Source organism: Uranotaenia lowii, chromosome 2, assembly GCF_029784155.1.
Source record: "Uranotaenia lowii strain MFRU-FL chromosome 2, ASM2978415v1, whole genome shotgun sequence".
Lineage (NCBI taxonomy): Eukaryota > Metazoa > Arthropoda > Insecta > Diptera > Culicidae > Uranotaenia > Uranotaenia lowii.
Window position 1 is genome coordinate 74,094,236 of NC_073692.1, and position 18,511 is coordinate 74,112,746.

Below are 18,511 nucleotides of genomic sequence, written 5' to 3' on the forward strand. Positions count from 1 at the left end.
TGGACTCTCGACACTCGACTCTTCGAATCTTCGATTCTCGAGTATCAACTCTCGACGCTCTCAATTCTCGATTCTGAACTATCGACTTTCGACTTCTTAATCTCTTGAATCTGGAATCTTGAAACTCAACTCTTGATACCCTACTTTTCACTCTCAACTCTCGAATCTAGATTTTGGACTCTCGACTCTCGACTTTCGACTCTCGACTCTTGACTTCCTATTATCGACCTTCGACTCTCGACTCTGGAATCTGTAATCTTGAATCTTGGCATTCGACACTCGAATATCGACTTTTGACTCGAAAATCTCGACTTTTGCCTATCGACTGTCGATTCTTGAATCTCGAGTCTCCATGACTATTGACTCTCAATTCTCGACGCTTGATTCTCAACTTAAGACTCTCAACAATCGACTGTTGACTCTCGTCTCTTGACTTTAGACTTCCGACTTTTGATTTCCGACTCTCGATTCTGAATTTTTAGCTTTTTCGAGCCTAGTGGATTATTAAAAACTTTAAAAAATATTGGACTTTGCCATTCATCACAGACGCATAAGAGTTTTCAAACTTCTAGATCTTAAACCTTTCATAATTTTAAGACTTTTTTATGTTTTTTGTACTGTAGAGATTATTTAAATGTTTCAGAATTTTGCAGAATCTTTTCAAGCTCCACAGACGCAAAATTTCTGAAGGCATTTTAGTCTTTCCAGACTTTTAATTTTTTTCTCACTTTTCAAGCTCTTTAGAGAGTTGGCAACTTTTTGACACTTTCAATAATTTTCAGATCATTCAAGGTTTTTAAGATTTTTCACATTTTTTTCTCATTTTTTACCTTTCAGGTTTGTTTTTTAAGACTTTTCATACTTTTTAAATAAAACTTTTCCGACTCCAACAACTTTTCAGTTCCTACAGAATCTTCAGACTTTCAAGAATTCTATGTTTTTAAATCCTGAAAACTTTCAAGAATTTCTAGATTATCCAGCATTTAGACTAAGTTTGCCAGGATTTTTCACAAACGTGTGCAGGATGGAAAAATCTGGGCAATTTTTTTCTGAAATCCTGGCAAAAGCTGAGCATTTGATTTCCAAATTTTCAACCCTAAGTCCCGGCAATATTCGGGCAAATTTAGTCCAAATTCCAAAGTTTTTCAACCAAAATTTAGACTTAAGACACTTGAAACATTTTTTTTTATCGAAACCATTAAGGCACCCTCAGGTTTCTGAAAAACCGAACATAATAATTTGGGGAAACTTGCTTAAAAAAAATCGTTTTTGGTCGCAAAAATTCAAAATTATAATGACTTAATCTGAGTGTTTTTGTCGATTTTGCTAATAAAGTGCATAAATACGGACAAAATCCAGGCATTTTTCAACGAAATCCGGGCATTTTTCATTGTTTTTAAATAAAACATCCGGGCAAGACCGGAAAAAAAACCGCGCAATCTGGCCTAATTTAGACTTTTCAGTCACGTAAATTTTTTCTAGATTTTTGGAGTTTCAATTTCTCAGACTATTCAGACTGTCAAAACTTTTTATCTTCTTCAAACTTTTCAAAGACTTAAGATTTGTAAAGTTTTTCAAATTAATGACATATTATCAGCATTTTCGACTTTTCAGAATTTAAAACTGTTTTATCTTTTCTGACTTCTTATGCTTTTCAAACTTTTATTATTATTATTTTTATTTTTATTCTCAGCTTTGTTGATTTTATTTAATTTTTAAGTTCTAAGACATTTGCGTCATTTTAACGTTTAGAATTTGCCTGACTTGTAAGACTTTTCCTATTTTTTATGTTTTTTACTTTTTTCTTCACAGACTTCACAGATGATTTATTCGTATTTTTAAGTCTTGCAGGCTTTTGGTTGGCAATACAATTGCTGATTTTTTTAAAGTTTTGATTTTTCAAACATTAGATACAAATTTTTCAGACTTTCTGGATATTTTAAGCTTTCCATTATTTTGACAGTGTTTTGTCTTCAATTTTTGAAATATTTTTTCTTAAAGAATTTAATATTCACCGATATAGCCGATAAAATAATTAATAACACAAGGTAACAAAATTAACATTTTTCGAGGTGCACAGATTGTAAGAATTGATTTTGGGCCCTGACTCCTTATATGCATTTGGTTTTTTCTCTAGCATCTCTTGTTTTCGAAAAAAATGGGTTAAAATTTATTTAATAAATTCGTGCACTTTTTTGACAAAAAAGATATCGAAATGAAATATTTCAATTCAATGATCAACTTTCCTGAAGATTGCGACGATTTTTGACTTCTGAGAAAAAAGTTATAGAAGTTTTCTAACTGGTTATATTTCCCAGTATTGCACTATATGGATTTTTTGACTAAACTTTTAAAGTTATTTTAACTCAAATTGAATACGAGATATTTCTTAAATCATAAATCCAATCGTTTGGCAGTCTTGAACTAAGTTCTTAAATGATATAAAATATTTAATATAAAAAACTAGAAGACTTTCTTCAGTGGTGTCAGAAATATTTGTAATGAAATCTTAAGTTTGCCAGAAATTTTCAGCACGTATCCGGGTCGGGCAAATCCGAGCTATTTTATCTAAAAAAATCAGGTGTAATCGAGGCATTTGAATTCGAAATTGTCGTCCAAAACCCTGACAAATTTGACATTTAAGTTCGAAATTGTCGACCAAAATTCTGGCAACTTTAGAAAATGTCGACTAAAAATCCTGGCAAATTTGGTCAAAACCCAACAATTACTCAACCAAATATTTAAAATAAAAACCTTTTTTTTATCAAAGTTGATCAGCAGATTTTTAATCATATAAGGCTTTCAAATTTCCATTTTTGTTAATTTTTACAAAACTTGCTCAAAATTTTTCGTTTGGACGCATAAATCAAAAAAATAAATAACACCTAAATTTGACTTTTTTTCCTTTAATTATGGCAAAAAAAAATGAATAACTCCGGGCAAAATGCGGGTTTTTTTTTTCAATGAAATCCAGGCTATCAGGATTGGCTGGACTTTTTTAAAGCTATTTAAACAAATAAAAATTATAATATTTGATTTTTTTTTAATTTTTAAAATTCTAAGTCAGTTTTTTCACAGGTATATTTGTTGTCTTTTTAGTTATCAATGTACGATTTTACTCAAAAGCGGTCAATTTCAAAATTTCCACAGGCCATTTCACTTGAACAAGAGCTGATCGAAAAAAAATGGGTAAACGATTTGAATTCAGGAGGCCAAAATCTTCCAAAAACAACTGGTTTTTAAGACTTTTAGGATTTATAAATCTTTCCACAATTTTCAAAATGTTGTTATTTTTTTTTTTAGATTATCAGAGATTTCAGGTTTGTTACAATTTTAATACTTTGGGGAATGTTCCATTTAAAAATAATCCAAAATTTTCGAATTTTCCAGATTAAATGTTCAGATTATGAGCCTTTCTAGACGTTTGAGGTGTTCTAGACTTTTGATATTGGTCAAGACATTTGATTCTTTTTAGATATCTGCTAACTCTGCTTTTGAAGCTTTCAACATTCTAAAGACTTTTAAGATTATTAATATTTTAGTAATTTTTCTGACATTTGAGAACTTTTTAATGGAGCTCAGAGACCCTAGAAACATAGAAGGCATTCTTAAGTTTTGAGCTTCTTAGGACTTTTAAAATTGTTCATAATTTTTAGCTTTTCGAGATTTTGAAAACTTCATGGAAATATGAGGTTTTTTTCTTTTGATTGTTCGACTGTTAAAGCTTTTGCCTTTTTTTATTTTTTTTATTTTTAGTTTTAATATCCTGTTTTCACTTTTTTTTCTCTTAAAGTTTATTTGAAACTTTGAGCCGACATCAACTTTTTACTGACATAGATCGCTAACAAAAAACTAGTTTCGTGATCAACTTTCCTTAAATGTCAGAAGCTTAAGAAAGCCGAGTTCAGTGATCGGTTTTTTTTTGTTTTCATTCTGATGTGAGCTCAAGCATTCAATTTGTGGCACATCTTCGCTTCCGTAGCGCTTAGAAAAACTTTTGATTTCGATGCTCTTAAAATCACCGACGACTAAGTCAGTTTCTGAACCGGTTTGCAAAAATGGCTTCTCCCCAAATTATAACACGCTCAACCGGTTCGGGAAACCTAATGAGTTCGGATGTTTAGTCTGAAAACTTGAGTGGAAAAAAAATGGTTTAAAATCAACTTTTTCTTAACAGGTTTTCGATTGAACGAGTGAACGAAATATTTATGCAAATATATTTGCTGATTTTGTTAATAGATTTTTTTTTAACCCTTTCGAGACCTTTTCTCGAAAATTTAATTTGGATAAGCTGAATTTTATCTCCAATATTTAAATATGTTTGACTCACTATTTTTTAGATTAAGGAAATGATAAATTTTGGGTCTCTAACCAGGAACCTAGAGGGTTAATCACGTAAATGACGTTGACCTCGCCAAAGATGCTTCGATTTTTGGATTTTTTTTTCTTCCTCTCATCAAATTACAAATTCGTTTGTTGCTTGGTGAAACTTGAATATGCATTTTTTTCCATGGAATCCGGTTATTTGGCGAAAGCGAAATTTATTGCTTCAATTCTAGAAACTTAACAGGGAAAGTTGACTATTCGATGAAGTAGAATAACGTAAATAAGGTTTTCAATTTCACGAATTATAATTTTTTTCAAACAAACTCCTAAAAGTAGTACTTAAGTCAATAGTCACTTCTTATTTCTAGTATAACCGATGTAGCTGACAATCTCCAGCGGATTCTCTTCTTCATTCTCATCTTCCTTGGAACGGCTTAATCTACTAAAATCTTGAAGGGACCCTCCGATCGAAGACTGTTGACCCGCAATTCGTTGGGAAAAATGGTTCATAACATCGGCCCTAAGCTGATACTGCTGCATAACTTCCGCTTTCGTTAGGCAATCTATCGCCCTGGTCAGTTCCGTTTCCGGTCGATTCCGCAGGGTCCGATCGATGTTGACGCCCATGACGGCAGCACGGATTTCTGGCTCCCGGATCGGAACCTGTTCTTCGATTGGACCTGATTGGTAGTTCTCTGACCCTGAATTTTCAGCCCAATTGCCGATCCCTAACCGGTTTCGAATTTGACTTTGCTCGTGTTGAACCCGTCGATCGAATGCTTCCAGAAGAGAAGTTGTCCTAACAACGGTCGAATCGCCTTCGGGGACAAATATTTCCCCGGAGAATGAAGCTTGCCCTTGGACGAAATCGTCCAGGAGCCCGGGAAAGTATTGATCTTCGAGGAGTTCCTCCTCCGATGGAATTAGGGGCAATCTTTGAGGCTGCCGCAGGACTGTGTTGGCTGAAGTTGTTTCCGAATGGGATTCCGATTCGTCTTCCTCCGGGATGTCTTCCAGGTAGGATCCGAAACTGACGTCCTCCAGATTCGGGTCATCATGGCAAAGCCGAACACAATCTTGGTACATATTTTAAGTGTTGTAATCTATTTTCTGTCTGAACTATATCGAGTTAAACTCAAAGCCTTCTTGTTGCTTTCATATTCATAAATTTTTGTTTGTTCCTTGACTACGAATAAGTACCTAATTACGTTGCTTCTTGAAGCGCAACGAAAGCAGAACAATTAGGAGTGCAACGACGAGAAATCTTTCGAAACTTTGGACGAGAATTCCCGCTCATTTTGTGTGAGCAAGTCAAAGAGTTCCACATTCCACAGGTCCTTGTTTGTGACCTTCCTCCGCCAAAAACTAACAGCAAACAATATGCAAATTGGCCAACCGGAAGAAAAACGAAAAGCTTCATAATAGCGGCGGCAGAAGCAAAACGACAACCCGACTCCGGCATCTGCGGAAACGGAAGGATGGCCACGACGAGATGGTTGCCGTTTTTCGTAACATCCCCCTTGCCATGGCTCTTAACTACAACCGGGACATCGAGGAAAAGTCAAGTTTGCTTTCCGCCGCATTAAGCCCGAGCTCTGAGAAGCGCAAAAAAAAAAAATATGTCCACTTTTGTCTCGGAGCTTTGCGATGCTGCGATGACTTCGCCAGAGCTGTCCGGGAGCCTAGCAAATTTTTCCGCACACTTTCCCTCGTCACAGTTGGAACTGGTAAACTTTCGTTTGAAAGTAAACAAATTAAAAGGTTCTCTCCGGTTAGCATAAAACGGCCACTCCCCGCAAAAATTCCGGTCTACTTTTGCAACCTGGACCCGGCAGAGAGAAGACCCGGAAAAGTGCATTCTCAGCAGCCGGAAGTTTATGTTGTTGCTTACCTACAACCCAAACAACAGCAACATCCGCAGTCGGCGACGACCCATAACAAGTACCTTCAAAAGCAACAAAAAACAGCAGCGACAACAAGGATCAGGATGCCGGGCGATGATGACGTCGGCCATCACGGGATAAAACGGTGATGATGGAGTACTGGGAGCAGCAGCTTTCCAAACGAAAGTGGCTGAAGCTGAACAAATGGGATTTTGCTGTCATGTTCGTTACGGGTTTGAGAATTCCGGTAGCTACAGGAGTAAAAGGAACGCGTTAGTCGTCGTCGTCGTCGTCGTCATTGGGATGCTTTTATACCATTAAGGTTAAATGAAGTTTTTGGAAACACGATTTACCAAAAACGCTTCGGCGTGGTGTTATTTGTGATTTTTTTTCAAGTCTAATATGACAGAACATAACCCGGAAAATTACTCAAACATCAGAGCCACAAGTCCAAAATTGAGAGTCGAGAGTCGAGAGTCGAGAGTAGAGAGTCGAGAGTCTAGAGTCGAGAGTCGAGAGTCGAGAGTTGAGAGTCGAGAGTCGAGAGTCGAGAGTCGAGAGTCGAATGAAAGTCGAGAATGGAGAGTCGAGAGTCGAGAGTCAAGAGTTGAGAGTTGAGATTCGATAGTCGAGAATCGAGAGTCGAGAATCGCGGATCAAGTGTCGAAAATTGGAAATTCGAGAGTCAAGAGTCGAGAGTCAAGAGTCAAGAGTCGAGAGTCGAGAGTTGAGAGTTTGGGGTCCAAAGTCGAGAGCCGAGAGTCGGTAGTCGAGAGTCGAGAGCCGAGAGTCGGTAGTCGAGAGTCGGGAGTCGAGAGTCGGGAGTCGAGAGTCAAGAGTCGAGAGTCGAGAGTCGAGAGTCGAGAGTCGAGAGTCGAGAGTCGAGAGTCGAGAGTCGAGAGTCGAGAGTCGAAAGTCGAGAGTCGAGAGTCGAGAGTCGAGAGTCGAGAGTCGAGAGTCGAGAGTCGAAAGTCGAGAGTCGAGAGTCGAGAGTCGAGAGTCGAGAGTCGAGAATCGAGAGTCAAGAGTCGAGAGTCGAGAATCAAGAGTCGAAAGTCTAGAGTCGAGAGTCGAGAGGCGAGAGCCGAGAGTTGAGAGTCGAGAGTCAAGAGTCGAGAGTCGAGAGTCGAGAGTCGAGAGTCAAAAGTCGAGAGCAGAGAGTCAAGAGTCGAGAGTCGAGAGTTTAGAGTCGAGAGTCGAGAGCTGAGAGTGGAAAGTCGAGAGCCGAGAGTCGAGAGTCGACAGTCGAAAGTCAAGAGTCAAAAGTCGTTAGCAGAGAGTATAGAAGAGTCAAAAGTCGAGAGTCGAGACTCAAGGGTCGAGAGTCGAGAGTCGAGAGTCGAGAGTCGAGAGTCGAGAGTCAAGAGTCAAGAGTCGAGTCTCGAGAGTCAAGACTCGAGAGCCGAGAGTCGAGAGTCAAGAGTCGAGATTCGAGAGTCGAGAGTCGAGAGTCTAGAGTCGAGAGTTTAGAGTCGAGAGCTGAGAGTGGAGAGTCGAGAGTCAAGAGTTGAGAGCCGAGAGTCGAGAGTCGAGAGTCAAGAGTCGAGAGGCGAGAGCCGAGAGTTGAGAGTCGAAAGCCGAGAGTCGAGAGTCGAGAGTCAAGAGTCGAAAGTTTAGAGTCGAGAGTCGAGAGGCGAGAGCCGAGGGTCGTGAGTCGAGAGACTAGAGCAGAGAGCCAAGAGTCGAGAGTCAAAAGTCGAGAGCAGAGAGTCAAGAGTCGAGAGTCGAGAGTCGAGAGTCGAGAGTCGAGAGTCAAGAGTCGAGAGTCGAGAGTCGAGAGTCGAGAGTCGAGAGTCGAGAGTCGAGAGTCGAGAGTTTAGAGTCGAGAGTCTAGAGTCGAGAGCCGAGAGCCGAGAGTCAAGAGTCGAGAGCCGAGAGTCGAGAGTCAAGAGTCGAGAGTCGAGAGTCGAGAGTCGAGAGTTGAGAGTCGAGAGTCGAGAGTCGAGAGTCGAGAGTCAAGAGTCGAGAGCCGAGAGTCGAAAGTCAAGAGTCGAGAGTCTAGAGTCGAGAGTTTAGAGTCGAGAGTCGAGAATCAAGAGTCGAATGTCTAGAGTCAAAAGTCGAGAGTCGAGAGTCGAGAGCAGAGAGTCAAGAGTCGAGAGTCGAGAGTTAAGAGTCAAGAGTCGAGAGCTGAGAGTGGAAAGTTGAGAGACGAATGTCGAGAGTCGAGAGTCGAGAGTCTAGAGTCGAGAGTCGAGAGTCGAGAGTCGAGAGTCAAGAGTCGAGAGTCGAGAGTCGAGAGTCGAGAGTCGAGAGTCGAGAGTGGAGAGTCGAGAGTCAAGGGTCGAGAGTCGAAAGTCGAGAGTCGAGAGTCGAGAGTCGAGAGTCGAGAGTCGAGAGTCGAGAGTTGAGAGTCAAGAGTCGAGAGTCGAGAGTCGAGAGTCGAGAGTCGAGAGTCGAGAGTCGCGAGTCGAGAGTGTAGAGTCGAGAGTCGAGAGCTGAGAGTGGAAAGTCGAGAGACGAAAGTCGAGAGTCGAGAGTCGAGAGTCGAGAGTTTAGAGTCAAGAGTCAAGAGCTGAGAGTGGAAAGTTGAGAGACGAAAGTCGAGAGTCGAGAGTCGAGAGTCGAGAGTCGAGAGTCGAGAGTCGAGAGTCGAGAGTCGAGAGTCGAGAGTCGAGAGTCGAGAGTCGAGAGTCGAGAGTCGAGAGTCAAGAGTCGAGAGTCGAGAGTCGAGAGTCAAGAGTCGAGAGTCGAGAGTCGAGAGTCGAGAGTCAAAGGTCGAGAGTCGAAAGTCGAGAGTCGAAAGTCGAGAGTTGAGAGTCGAGAGTCGAGAGTTGAGAGTCAAGAATCGAGAGTCGAGAGTCGAGAGTCAAGAGTCGAGAGTCGAGAGTCGAGAGTCGAGAGTCAAAGGTCGAGAGTCGAAAGTCGAGAGTTGAGAGTCGAGAGTCGAGAGTTGAGAGTCAAGAATCGAGAGTCGAGAGTCGAGAGTCGAGAGTCGAGAATCGAGAGTCAAGGGTCGAGAGTCAAGAGTCGAGAGTCGAGAGTTTAGAGTCGAGAGTCGAGAGCTGAGAGTGGAAAGTTGAGAGACGAAAGTCGAGAGTCGAGAGTCGAGAGTTGAGAGTCGAGAGTCGAGAGTCGAGAGTCAAGGGTCGAGAGTCGAAAGTCGAGAGTGGAGAGTCGAGAGTCGAGAGTCGAGAGTCGAGAGTCAAGAGTCGAGAGTCGAGAGTCGAGAGTCGAGAGTTGAAGGCAGAAAGTATATAGTCGAAAGTCGAGAGTCGACAATCAAGAGTCGAGAGCAGAGAGCCAAGAGTCGAAAGTCGAGAGTCGAGAGCCGATTGTCGAGATTCGTGAATCGAGAGTCGAGAGTCGAGATTTGAGATTCGAGAGTCGTGAGTCAAGATTGGAGATTCGAGAGTCGAAAGTCGAGAGTCAAGAGTGGAAATGGGCGAAAATTTCATCAAACCTAACAATAAACCGACAGAAATTGATAAAATATTATCAAAGTTTTCAAAACTGTGCCAATTGCCAAAATTGTCAAAAATTACCAAATTGGCAAAAAAATCAAGAATTCAAATTTGTCAAAATTCTCAAATTATGAACCCTTTCAAAAAAATAAAATCGTCAAAATCGTCAAATTGTCGATTTTGTCAAAACAATTTAAATCATCAAAAATTTCCCTGTTTTGACAAACAAAATATTCAACTTGAAATTTTATAAGAGTGAATTTTGATCTCATATAAAATTGGTTTTTGTGAGGTAGACTAAGTCATCAACTGCCTCTGCCATGTGAACGTGTAATAATAAAAATTGGTCTACTCAAATAAAGTTATACTACATGTATCATTATTTAGCTCACTCCCATAAACAACCTAGCATTATCCATAAAATTGTCAAAAATTACCAAATTGGCAAAAAAATCAAGAATTCAAATTTGTCAAAATTCTCAAATTATGAACCCTTTCAAAAAAATAAAATCGTCAAAATCGTCAAATTGTCGATTTTGTCAAAACAATTTAAATCATCAAAAATTTCCCTGTTTTGACAAACAAAATATTCAACTTGAAATTTTATAAGAGTGAATTTTGATCTCATATAAAATTGGTTTTTGTGAGGTAGACTAAGTCATCAACTGCCTCTGCCATGTGAACGTGTAATAATAAAAATTGGTCTACTCAAATAAAGTTATACTACATGTATCATTATTTAGCTCACTCCCATAAACAACCTAGCATTATCCATAAAGTTAGCGTGAGGAATGGATCGAGGAAGAAAAAAAACCTGAACTCAACTATCTAAAGCATTTATCTTATTGTCCATCAGCAGCCATAAATTATATTTTTCAAATCCTCCTAGAGTCTAGCTTAGAGTCAGTCAGTCGGTCAGGCACAACAACGCAAAACAACATATTCACATTTGGTCGTCGTCCTGGTAGGCAAAAGGTTAGACACTAACTAACATTTCAACTTCTCCACCATTTAAACACACGTACGTTAACACAAATACATTAATAGTTATAGTACCTCTAGCTTCTGTAGGCTAGGACCCACTGACAGGTGCGGCTTTCTGTTTGATTTACGAGCTGATGCATGAAAAATTACCACCCCTAGCTTCGCCAATCTTCTCCGTCTAATTCAGGTATAGGATAAATAATAAAGAGAGGAGGAACAAAAATCAATTTACCTTCCACGGGAAAGCTCACCATGAGTAATTTAGGCCAAAACTGACACAAATGACAAAAATGACAAAAATGACAGAAATGACAAAAATTAAAAAAATGACAAAAATGACAAAAATGACAAAAATGACAAAAATGACAAAAATGACAAAAATGACAAAAATGACAAAAATGACAAAAATGACAAAAATGACAAAAATGACAAAAATGACAAAAATGACAAAAATGACAAAAATGACAAAAATGACAAAAATGACAAAAATGACAAAAATGACAAAAATGACAAAAATGACAAAAATGACAAAAATGACAAAAATGACAATAACGACAAAAATGACAAAAATGACAAAAATGACAAAAATGACAAAAATGACAAAAATGACAAAAATGACAAAAATGAAAAAAATGACAAAAATGACAAAAATGACAAAAATGACAAAAATGACAAAAATGACAAAAATGACAAAAATGACAAAAATGACAAAAATGACAAAAATGACAAAAATGACAAAAATGACAAAAATGACAAAAATGACAAAAATGACAAAAATGACAAAAATGACAAAAATGACAAAAATGACAAAAATGACAAAAATGACCAGAATGACAAAAATGACAAAAATGACAAAAATGACAAAAATGACAAAAATGACAAAAATGACAAAAATGACAAAAATGACAAAAATGACAAAAATGACAAAAATGACAAAAATGACAAAAATGACAAAAATGACAAAAATGACAAAAATGACAAAAATGACAAAAATGACAAAAATGACAAAAACGACAAAAATGACAAAAATGACAAAAATGACAAAAATGACAAAAATGACAAAAATGACAAAAATGACAAAAATGACAAAAATGACAAAAATGACAAAAATGACAAAAATGACAAAAATGACAAAAATGACAAAAATGACAAAAATGACAAAAATGACAAAAATGACAAAAATGACAAAAATGACAAAAATGACAAAAATGACAAAAATGACAAAAATGACAAAAATGACAAAAATGGCAAAAATGACAAAAATGACAAAAATGACAAAAATGACAAAAATGACAAAAATGACAAAAATGACAAAAATGACAAAAATGACAAAAATGACCAGAATGACAAAAATGACAAAAATGACAAAAATGACAAAAATGACAAAAATGACAAAAATGACAAAAATGACAAAAATGACAAAAATGACCAGAATGACAAAAATGACAAAAATGACAAAAATGACAAAAATGACAAAAATGACCAGAATGACAAAAATGACAAAAATGACAAAAATGACAAAAATGACAAAAATGACAAAAATGACAAAAATGACAAAAATGACAAAAATGACAAAAATGACAAAAATGACAAAAATGACAAAAATGACCAGAATGACAAAAATGACAAAAATGAACAAAAATGACAAAAATGACAAAAATGACAAAATGACAAAAATGACAAAAATGACAAAAATGACAAAAAATGACAAAATGACAAAAATGACAAAAATGACAAAAATGACAAAAATGACAAAAATGACAAAAATGACAAAAATGACAAAAATGACAAAAATGACAAAAATGACAAAAATGACAAAAATGACAAAAATGACAAAAATGACAAAAATGACAAAAATGACAAAAATGACAAAAATGACAAAAATGACAAAAATGACAAAAATGACAAAAATGACAAAAATGACAAAAATGACAAAAATGACAAAATGACAAAAATGACAAAAATGACAAAAATGACAAAAATGACAAAAAATGACAAAAATGACAAAAATGACAAAATGACAAAAATGACAAAAATACAAAAATGACAAAAATGACAAAAATGACAAAAATGACAAAAATGACAAAAATGACAAAAATGACAAAATGACAAAAATGACAAAATGACAAAAATGACAAAAATGACAAAAATGACAAAAATGACAAAAATGACAAAAATGACAAAAATGACAAAAATGACAAAAATGACAAAAATGACAAAAATGACAAAAATGACAAAAATGACAAAAATGACAAAAATGACAAAATGACAAAAATGACAAAAATGACAAAAATGACAAAAATGACAAAAATGACAAAATGACAAAAATGACAAAAATGACAAAAATGACAAAAATGACAAAAATGACAAAAATGACAAAATGACAAAAATGACAAAAATGACAAAAATGACAAAAATGACAAAAATGACAAAAATGACAAAAATGACAAAAATGACAAAATGACAAAATGACAAAATGACAAAAATGACAAAAATGACAAAAAATGACAAAAATGACAAAAATGACAAAAATGACAAAAATGACAAAAATGACAAAAATGACAAAAATGACAAAAATGACAAAAATGACAAAAATGACAAAAATGACAAAATGACAAAAAATGACAAAAATGACAAAAATGACAAAAATGACAAAAATGACAAAATGACAAAAATGACAAAAATGACAAAAATGACAAAAATGACAAAAATGACAAAAATGACAAAAATGACAAAAATGACAAAAATGACAAAAATGACAAAAATGACAAAAATGACAAAAATGACAAAAATGACAAAAATGACAAAATGACAAAAATGACAAAAATGACAAAAATGACAAAATGACAAAAATGACAAAAATGACAAAAATGACAAAAATGACAAAAATGACAAAATGACCAGAATGACAAAAATGATAAAATGACAAAAATGACAAAAATGACAAAAATGACAAAAATGACAAAAATGACAAAATGACAAAAATGACAAAAATGACAAAAATGACAAAAATGACAAAAATGACAAAAATGACAAAAATGACAAAAATGACAAAAATGACAAAAATGACAAAATGACAAAAATGACAAAAATGACAAAAATGACAAAAATGACAAAAATGACAAAAATGACAAAAATGACAAAAATGACAAAAATGACAAAAATGACAAAAATGACAAAATGACAAAAATGACAAAAATGACAAAAATGACAAAAATGACAAAAATGACAAAAATGACAAAAATGACAAAAATGACAAAAATGACAAAAATGACAAAAATGACAAAAATGACAAAAATGACAAAAATGATAAAAATGACAAAAATGACAAAAATGACAAAAATGACAAAAATGACAAAAATGACAAAAATGACAAAAATGACAAAAATGACAAAAATGACAAAAATGACAAAAATGACAAAAATGACAAAAATGACAAAAATGACAAAAATGACAAAAATGACAAAAATGACAAAAATGACAAAAATGACAAAAATGACAAAAATGACAAAAATGACAAAAATGACAAAAATGACAAAAATGACAAAAATGACAAAAATGACAAAAATGACAAAAATGACAAAAATGACAAAAATGACAAAAATGACAAAAATGACAAAAATGACAAAATGACAAAAATGACAAAAATGACAAAAATGACAAAAATGACAAAAATGACAAAAATGACAAAAATGACAAAAATGACAAAAATGACAAAAATGACAAAAATGACAAAAATGACAAAAATGACAAAAATGACAAAAATGACAAAAATGACAAAAATGACAAAAATGACAAAAATGACAAAAATGACAAAAATGACAAAAATGACAAAAATGACAAAAATGACAAAAATGACCAGAATGACAAATATGACAAAAATGACAATAATGACAACAATGACAAAAATGACAAAAATGACAAAAATGACAAAAATGACAAAAATGACAAAAATGACAAAAATGACAAAAATGACAAAAATGACAAAAATGACAAAAATGACAAAAATGACAAAAATGACAAAAATGACAAAAATGACAAAAATGACAAAAATGACAAAAATGACAAAAATGATAAAAATGACAAAAATGACAAAAATGACAAAAATGACAAAAATGACAAAAATGACAAAAATGACAAAAATGACCAGAATGACAAAAATGACAAAAATGATTAAAATGACAAAAATGACAAAAATGACAAAAATGACAAAAATGACAAAAATGACAAAAATGACAAAAATGACAAAAATGACAAAAATGACAAAAATGACAAAAATGACAAAAATTACAAAAATGACAAAAATGACGAAAATGACAAAAATGACAAAAATTACAAAAATTACAAAAATTATAAAAATTACAAAAATTACAAAAATTACAAAAATTACAAAAATTACAAAAATGACCAAAAATTACAAAAATGACAAGAATGACAAAAATGACAAAAAAGACAAAAATTACCAAAATTACAAAAATTACAAAAATTACAAAAATTACAAAAATTACAAAAATTACAAAAATTACAAAAATTACAAAAATTACAAAATTTACAAAAATTACAAAAATTACAAAAATTACAAAAATAACAAAAATTACAAAAATTACAAAAATTACAAAAATGACACAAAAATGACTCCAAAATGACACAAAAATGACACAAAAATGACACAAAAATGACACAAAAATGACACAAAAATGACACAAAAATGACACAAAAATGACACAAAAATGACACAAAAATGACACAAAAATGACACAAAAATGACACAAAAATGACACAAAAATGACACAAAAATGACACAAAAATGACACAAAAATGACACAAAAATGACACAAAAATGACACAAAAATGACACAAAAATGACACAAAAATGACACAAAAATGACACAAAAATGACAAAAATGACAAAAATGACAAAAATGACAAAAATGACAAACATGACAAAAATGACAAAAATGACAAAAATGACAAAAATGACAAAAATGTCAAAAATGACAAAAATGACAAAAAAAAACAAAATTGACACAACGATGACAAAAATGACAAAAATGACAAAAAATTCACAAAAAATACACAAAAATTACACAAAAATTACACAAAAATTAAACAAAAATTTCACAAAAATAATGCAAGAATGACACAAAAATTACACATAAATAGCAAAAAAAAATGGCACAAAAATGGCATAAAAATGATACAAAAATTACAACAAAATGACACAAAAATGACAAGAAAAAAGGTCATGAAAATGACACAAAATGGCACAAAAATGACACTAAAATCACACAAAAATAACATTAAATGATTCACAAATTATACAAAAATGACACAAAAATGGCACCAAAATAATACCAAAAAAGCACAAAAATGACTCAAAATTGACAAAAAGTGACACAAAAATGATACAACAATAATACAAAAATGACTCAAAAAAGACTTAAAAATACCAAAAAATGACTTAAAAATGACACAAAAATGACACAAAAAGACACAAAAATGGCACAAAAATGATACAAAAATGACACATAAATGTCACAAAATGACATAAGTGATATGTTTAAAGTTTCTGTTGGAGCTGAAATTCTTCTTTAAAAACTGCTCTTCTTGAAGTAATTATTCTTTTCAAATTTTTTATATCGAAAATAAATTAATAACACATTTTCAATAATATGAAGTTCCAAAAAAAACAGTAGCATTAAATTACACTCCATGTCGTTACCACCCACTTAAATCTCTCCGCGTGTGTATTAATTGCGCTAAAAATCAAGCACCCGGAAAAGGCAACTTAATCGTCGTCGGTACGAAAAAGATGAAACAAATTCCGAAACTGAAAAAAAATCGTGATCAATGGCACGAGCCAAAGTCAAACAGCTCCCGGAACGGGAAGAAGTAAAGGAGTAAACCGATGATGCCATAGATAGAGAAACTAAAATACAGTACAACTCATACCTCCTCTTATATTTTGCACTCACCCACCCACGTCTTTAAGTCTTATATAGTTGAGTGTGAGTAGCATCGTAAATGAACAATTAAACAAAATTGAAGCAGCCGTAAAAAACTGACTAGCTAGAGCTAGCTTTCATTGAGCTTTTTTGGAGGCTCGTTCAAGTCGCTTTAAGACGCGCGGAATGAGTTCGGTCTGCGGGAAGGTGTAAAACCGTGAGAACGGCAGACAGAAACATCTTAGCCCCTGGCTGGCTGGCTGGCTGGAGCAATTACGACTACTGCTTAATCAAATTATTAATGAATGCTGATGCTGATGACGATCAAGACGAAGACGATTGCGACAAGAAGAAACCCAAGAAGGGAAGGAATAGGAGTTTTCTTCTAGTTAGTTTTTTCGTTGCACTTCTCCGAGCCAGGAAGGGTATTTGAGCAAGGAAGGAGGTCCTACCTTCCTGCAAGGATTAGTTCGTCTTCTTTCAGCTGTTATCTACCCATTTTACGAACCCAACCTACTTAATGGCTGGCTATTAAAACGCTCTTGAAGCAGAGCATACCTTTGCTTTGAGCATCGAGTAGCTTTCTTTTGAAGAAAAAGTTTTTATTCGGGTAGTTTCGTCTCTGCTGAAGAATGTTTTCGATTGCGCATAACTTGAATAAAGACTTTATTTGCTGCGACGGACGATGCGTTGTCTTTGAAGTTGTGTACGTCAAAAGTTTGGTTTAATTATAGCCCCAGGAAGGAATCCGAAATTCTAATCGTAATGGATGAGATTCTGACTGGATCGATCGACTGTGCACCGAACCGAGGATTGCCGTGGAATCCTTCAACAATGGAGCATCTGAACGACCTTGACCTGGCTGACGATATTGTTTTGCTCGCCCAAACGCAACCGGATATGCAGAGCAAACTCGACGACCTCACCGAAAGTTCCAAGGCAGCAGGTCTCAAAGTCAATGTCGGAAAGACCAAGTCGATGGAGATCAACACAGGAAATCCCTCCAGTTTCATGGTAGCTGGGCAACAAGTTGAGAAAGTGGAGTGCTTCCAGTATCTTGGTAGCCAGATAACGCCTGATGGTGGTACCAGGAAAGACATCGAAACCCGGATCAGAAAGGCCCGATTTGCGTTTGCGAGTCTCCGAAACATCTGGCGGTCACGCCAGATCTCTCTACGAACAAAAATCCGAATCTTCAACTCAAACGTCAAATCCGTATTGCTGTACGGGTGCGAAACTTGGTGCACATATGCGGTGACGACGCGAAAACTGCAAGTATTTGTAAACCGCTGCCTGCGGAATATCATCCGCGCTTGGTGGCCTGGCAACTGGATCTCGAATGAGGAACTACATCGCCGGTGTCATCAAAGGGCGCTAGAAATCGAGATTCGAGAACGTAAGTGGAGATGGATTGGGCACACGCTGCGAAAAGATGAAAACGAGATTTGCAGAGAGGCGCTAGATTGGAATCCAGAAGGTCATCGAAGAAGAGGCAGGCCCAGAAACTCGTGGCGGCGAAGCCTAGCCGCTGAAATCCGAACTGTCGACGAAAATCTTGACTGGGACCAGGTGAAGACGCTGGCTCCGGATCGTCAACAGTGGAGGTCTTTTACCACGGCCCTATGCACCGGAGGATCGGCGCGGGATCATTAAGTAAGTAAGTAAGGAATCCGAACAAAATGGACTACCAAATGAATTAGAATTTAATTATATTATTGAAACAATATCTGATTTCAACTATATTGGTGATTTATTTTATTTTTATTCCAAAAATTTCAATTACCTTTTCCATTCGATAAAATTAGACATGAATGATTTGATATTATAAAATTTATTTCAATAAAAACCTCATCGAATATGTGTTTCCTTTTTGAATAATGCATTTTTTTTCTTTTTCATTTCAGGTGAGCTCCAAACTTTTATCTGTTAACTGTCATATGGGTAAGCAAATGAGCAATGCAGATTAATT

At 35.1% G+C, this 18,511-nt stretch overlaps 2 protein-coding genes across 4 annotated transcripts in view; one reads left to right on the plus strand and one right to left on the minus strand.

The window, feature by feature from the left end:
• The window catches only part of LOC129747761 (pseudouridylate synthase RPUSD2-like), a 716,686-nt gene that overhangs the window by 456,665 nt on the left and 241,510 nt on the right, over positions 1-18,511 (plus strand). The window lies entirely within an intron of this gene.
• Positions 4,657-5,433, minus strand: LOC129747762 (uncharacterized). The gene has a single exon (XM_055742111.1). The coding sequence runs from the start codon at positions 5,410-5,412 to the stop codon at positions 4,678-4,680; it is 735 nt and encodes a 244-aa protein (XP_055598086.1). The 5' UTR covers positions 5,413-5,433; the 3' UTR covers positions 4,657-4,677.

Excerpts from the sequence above, each read along its gene's own strand:
- LOC129747762 (XM_055742111.1), bottom strand. The coding sequence starts at position 5,412 with ATGTACCAAGATTGTGTTCGGCTTTGCCATGATGACCCGAATCTGGAG.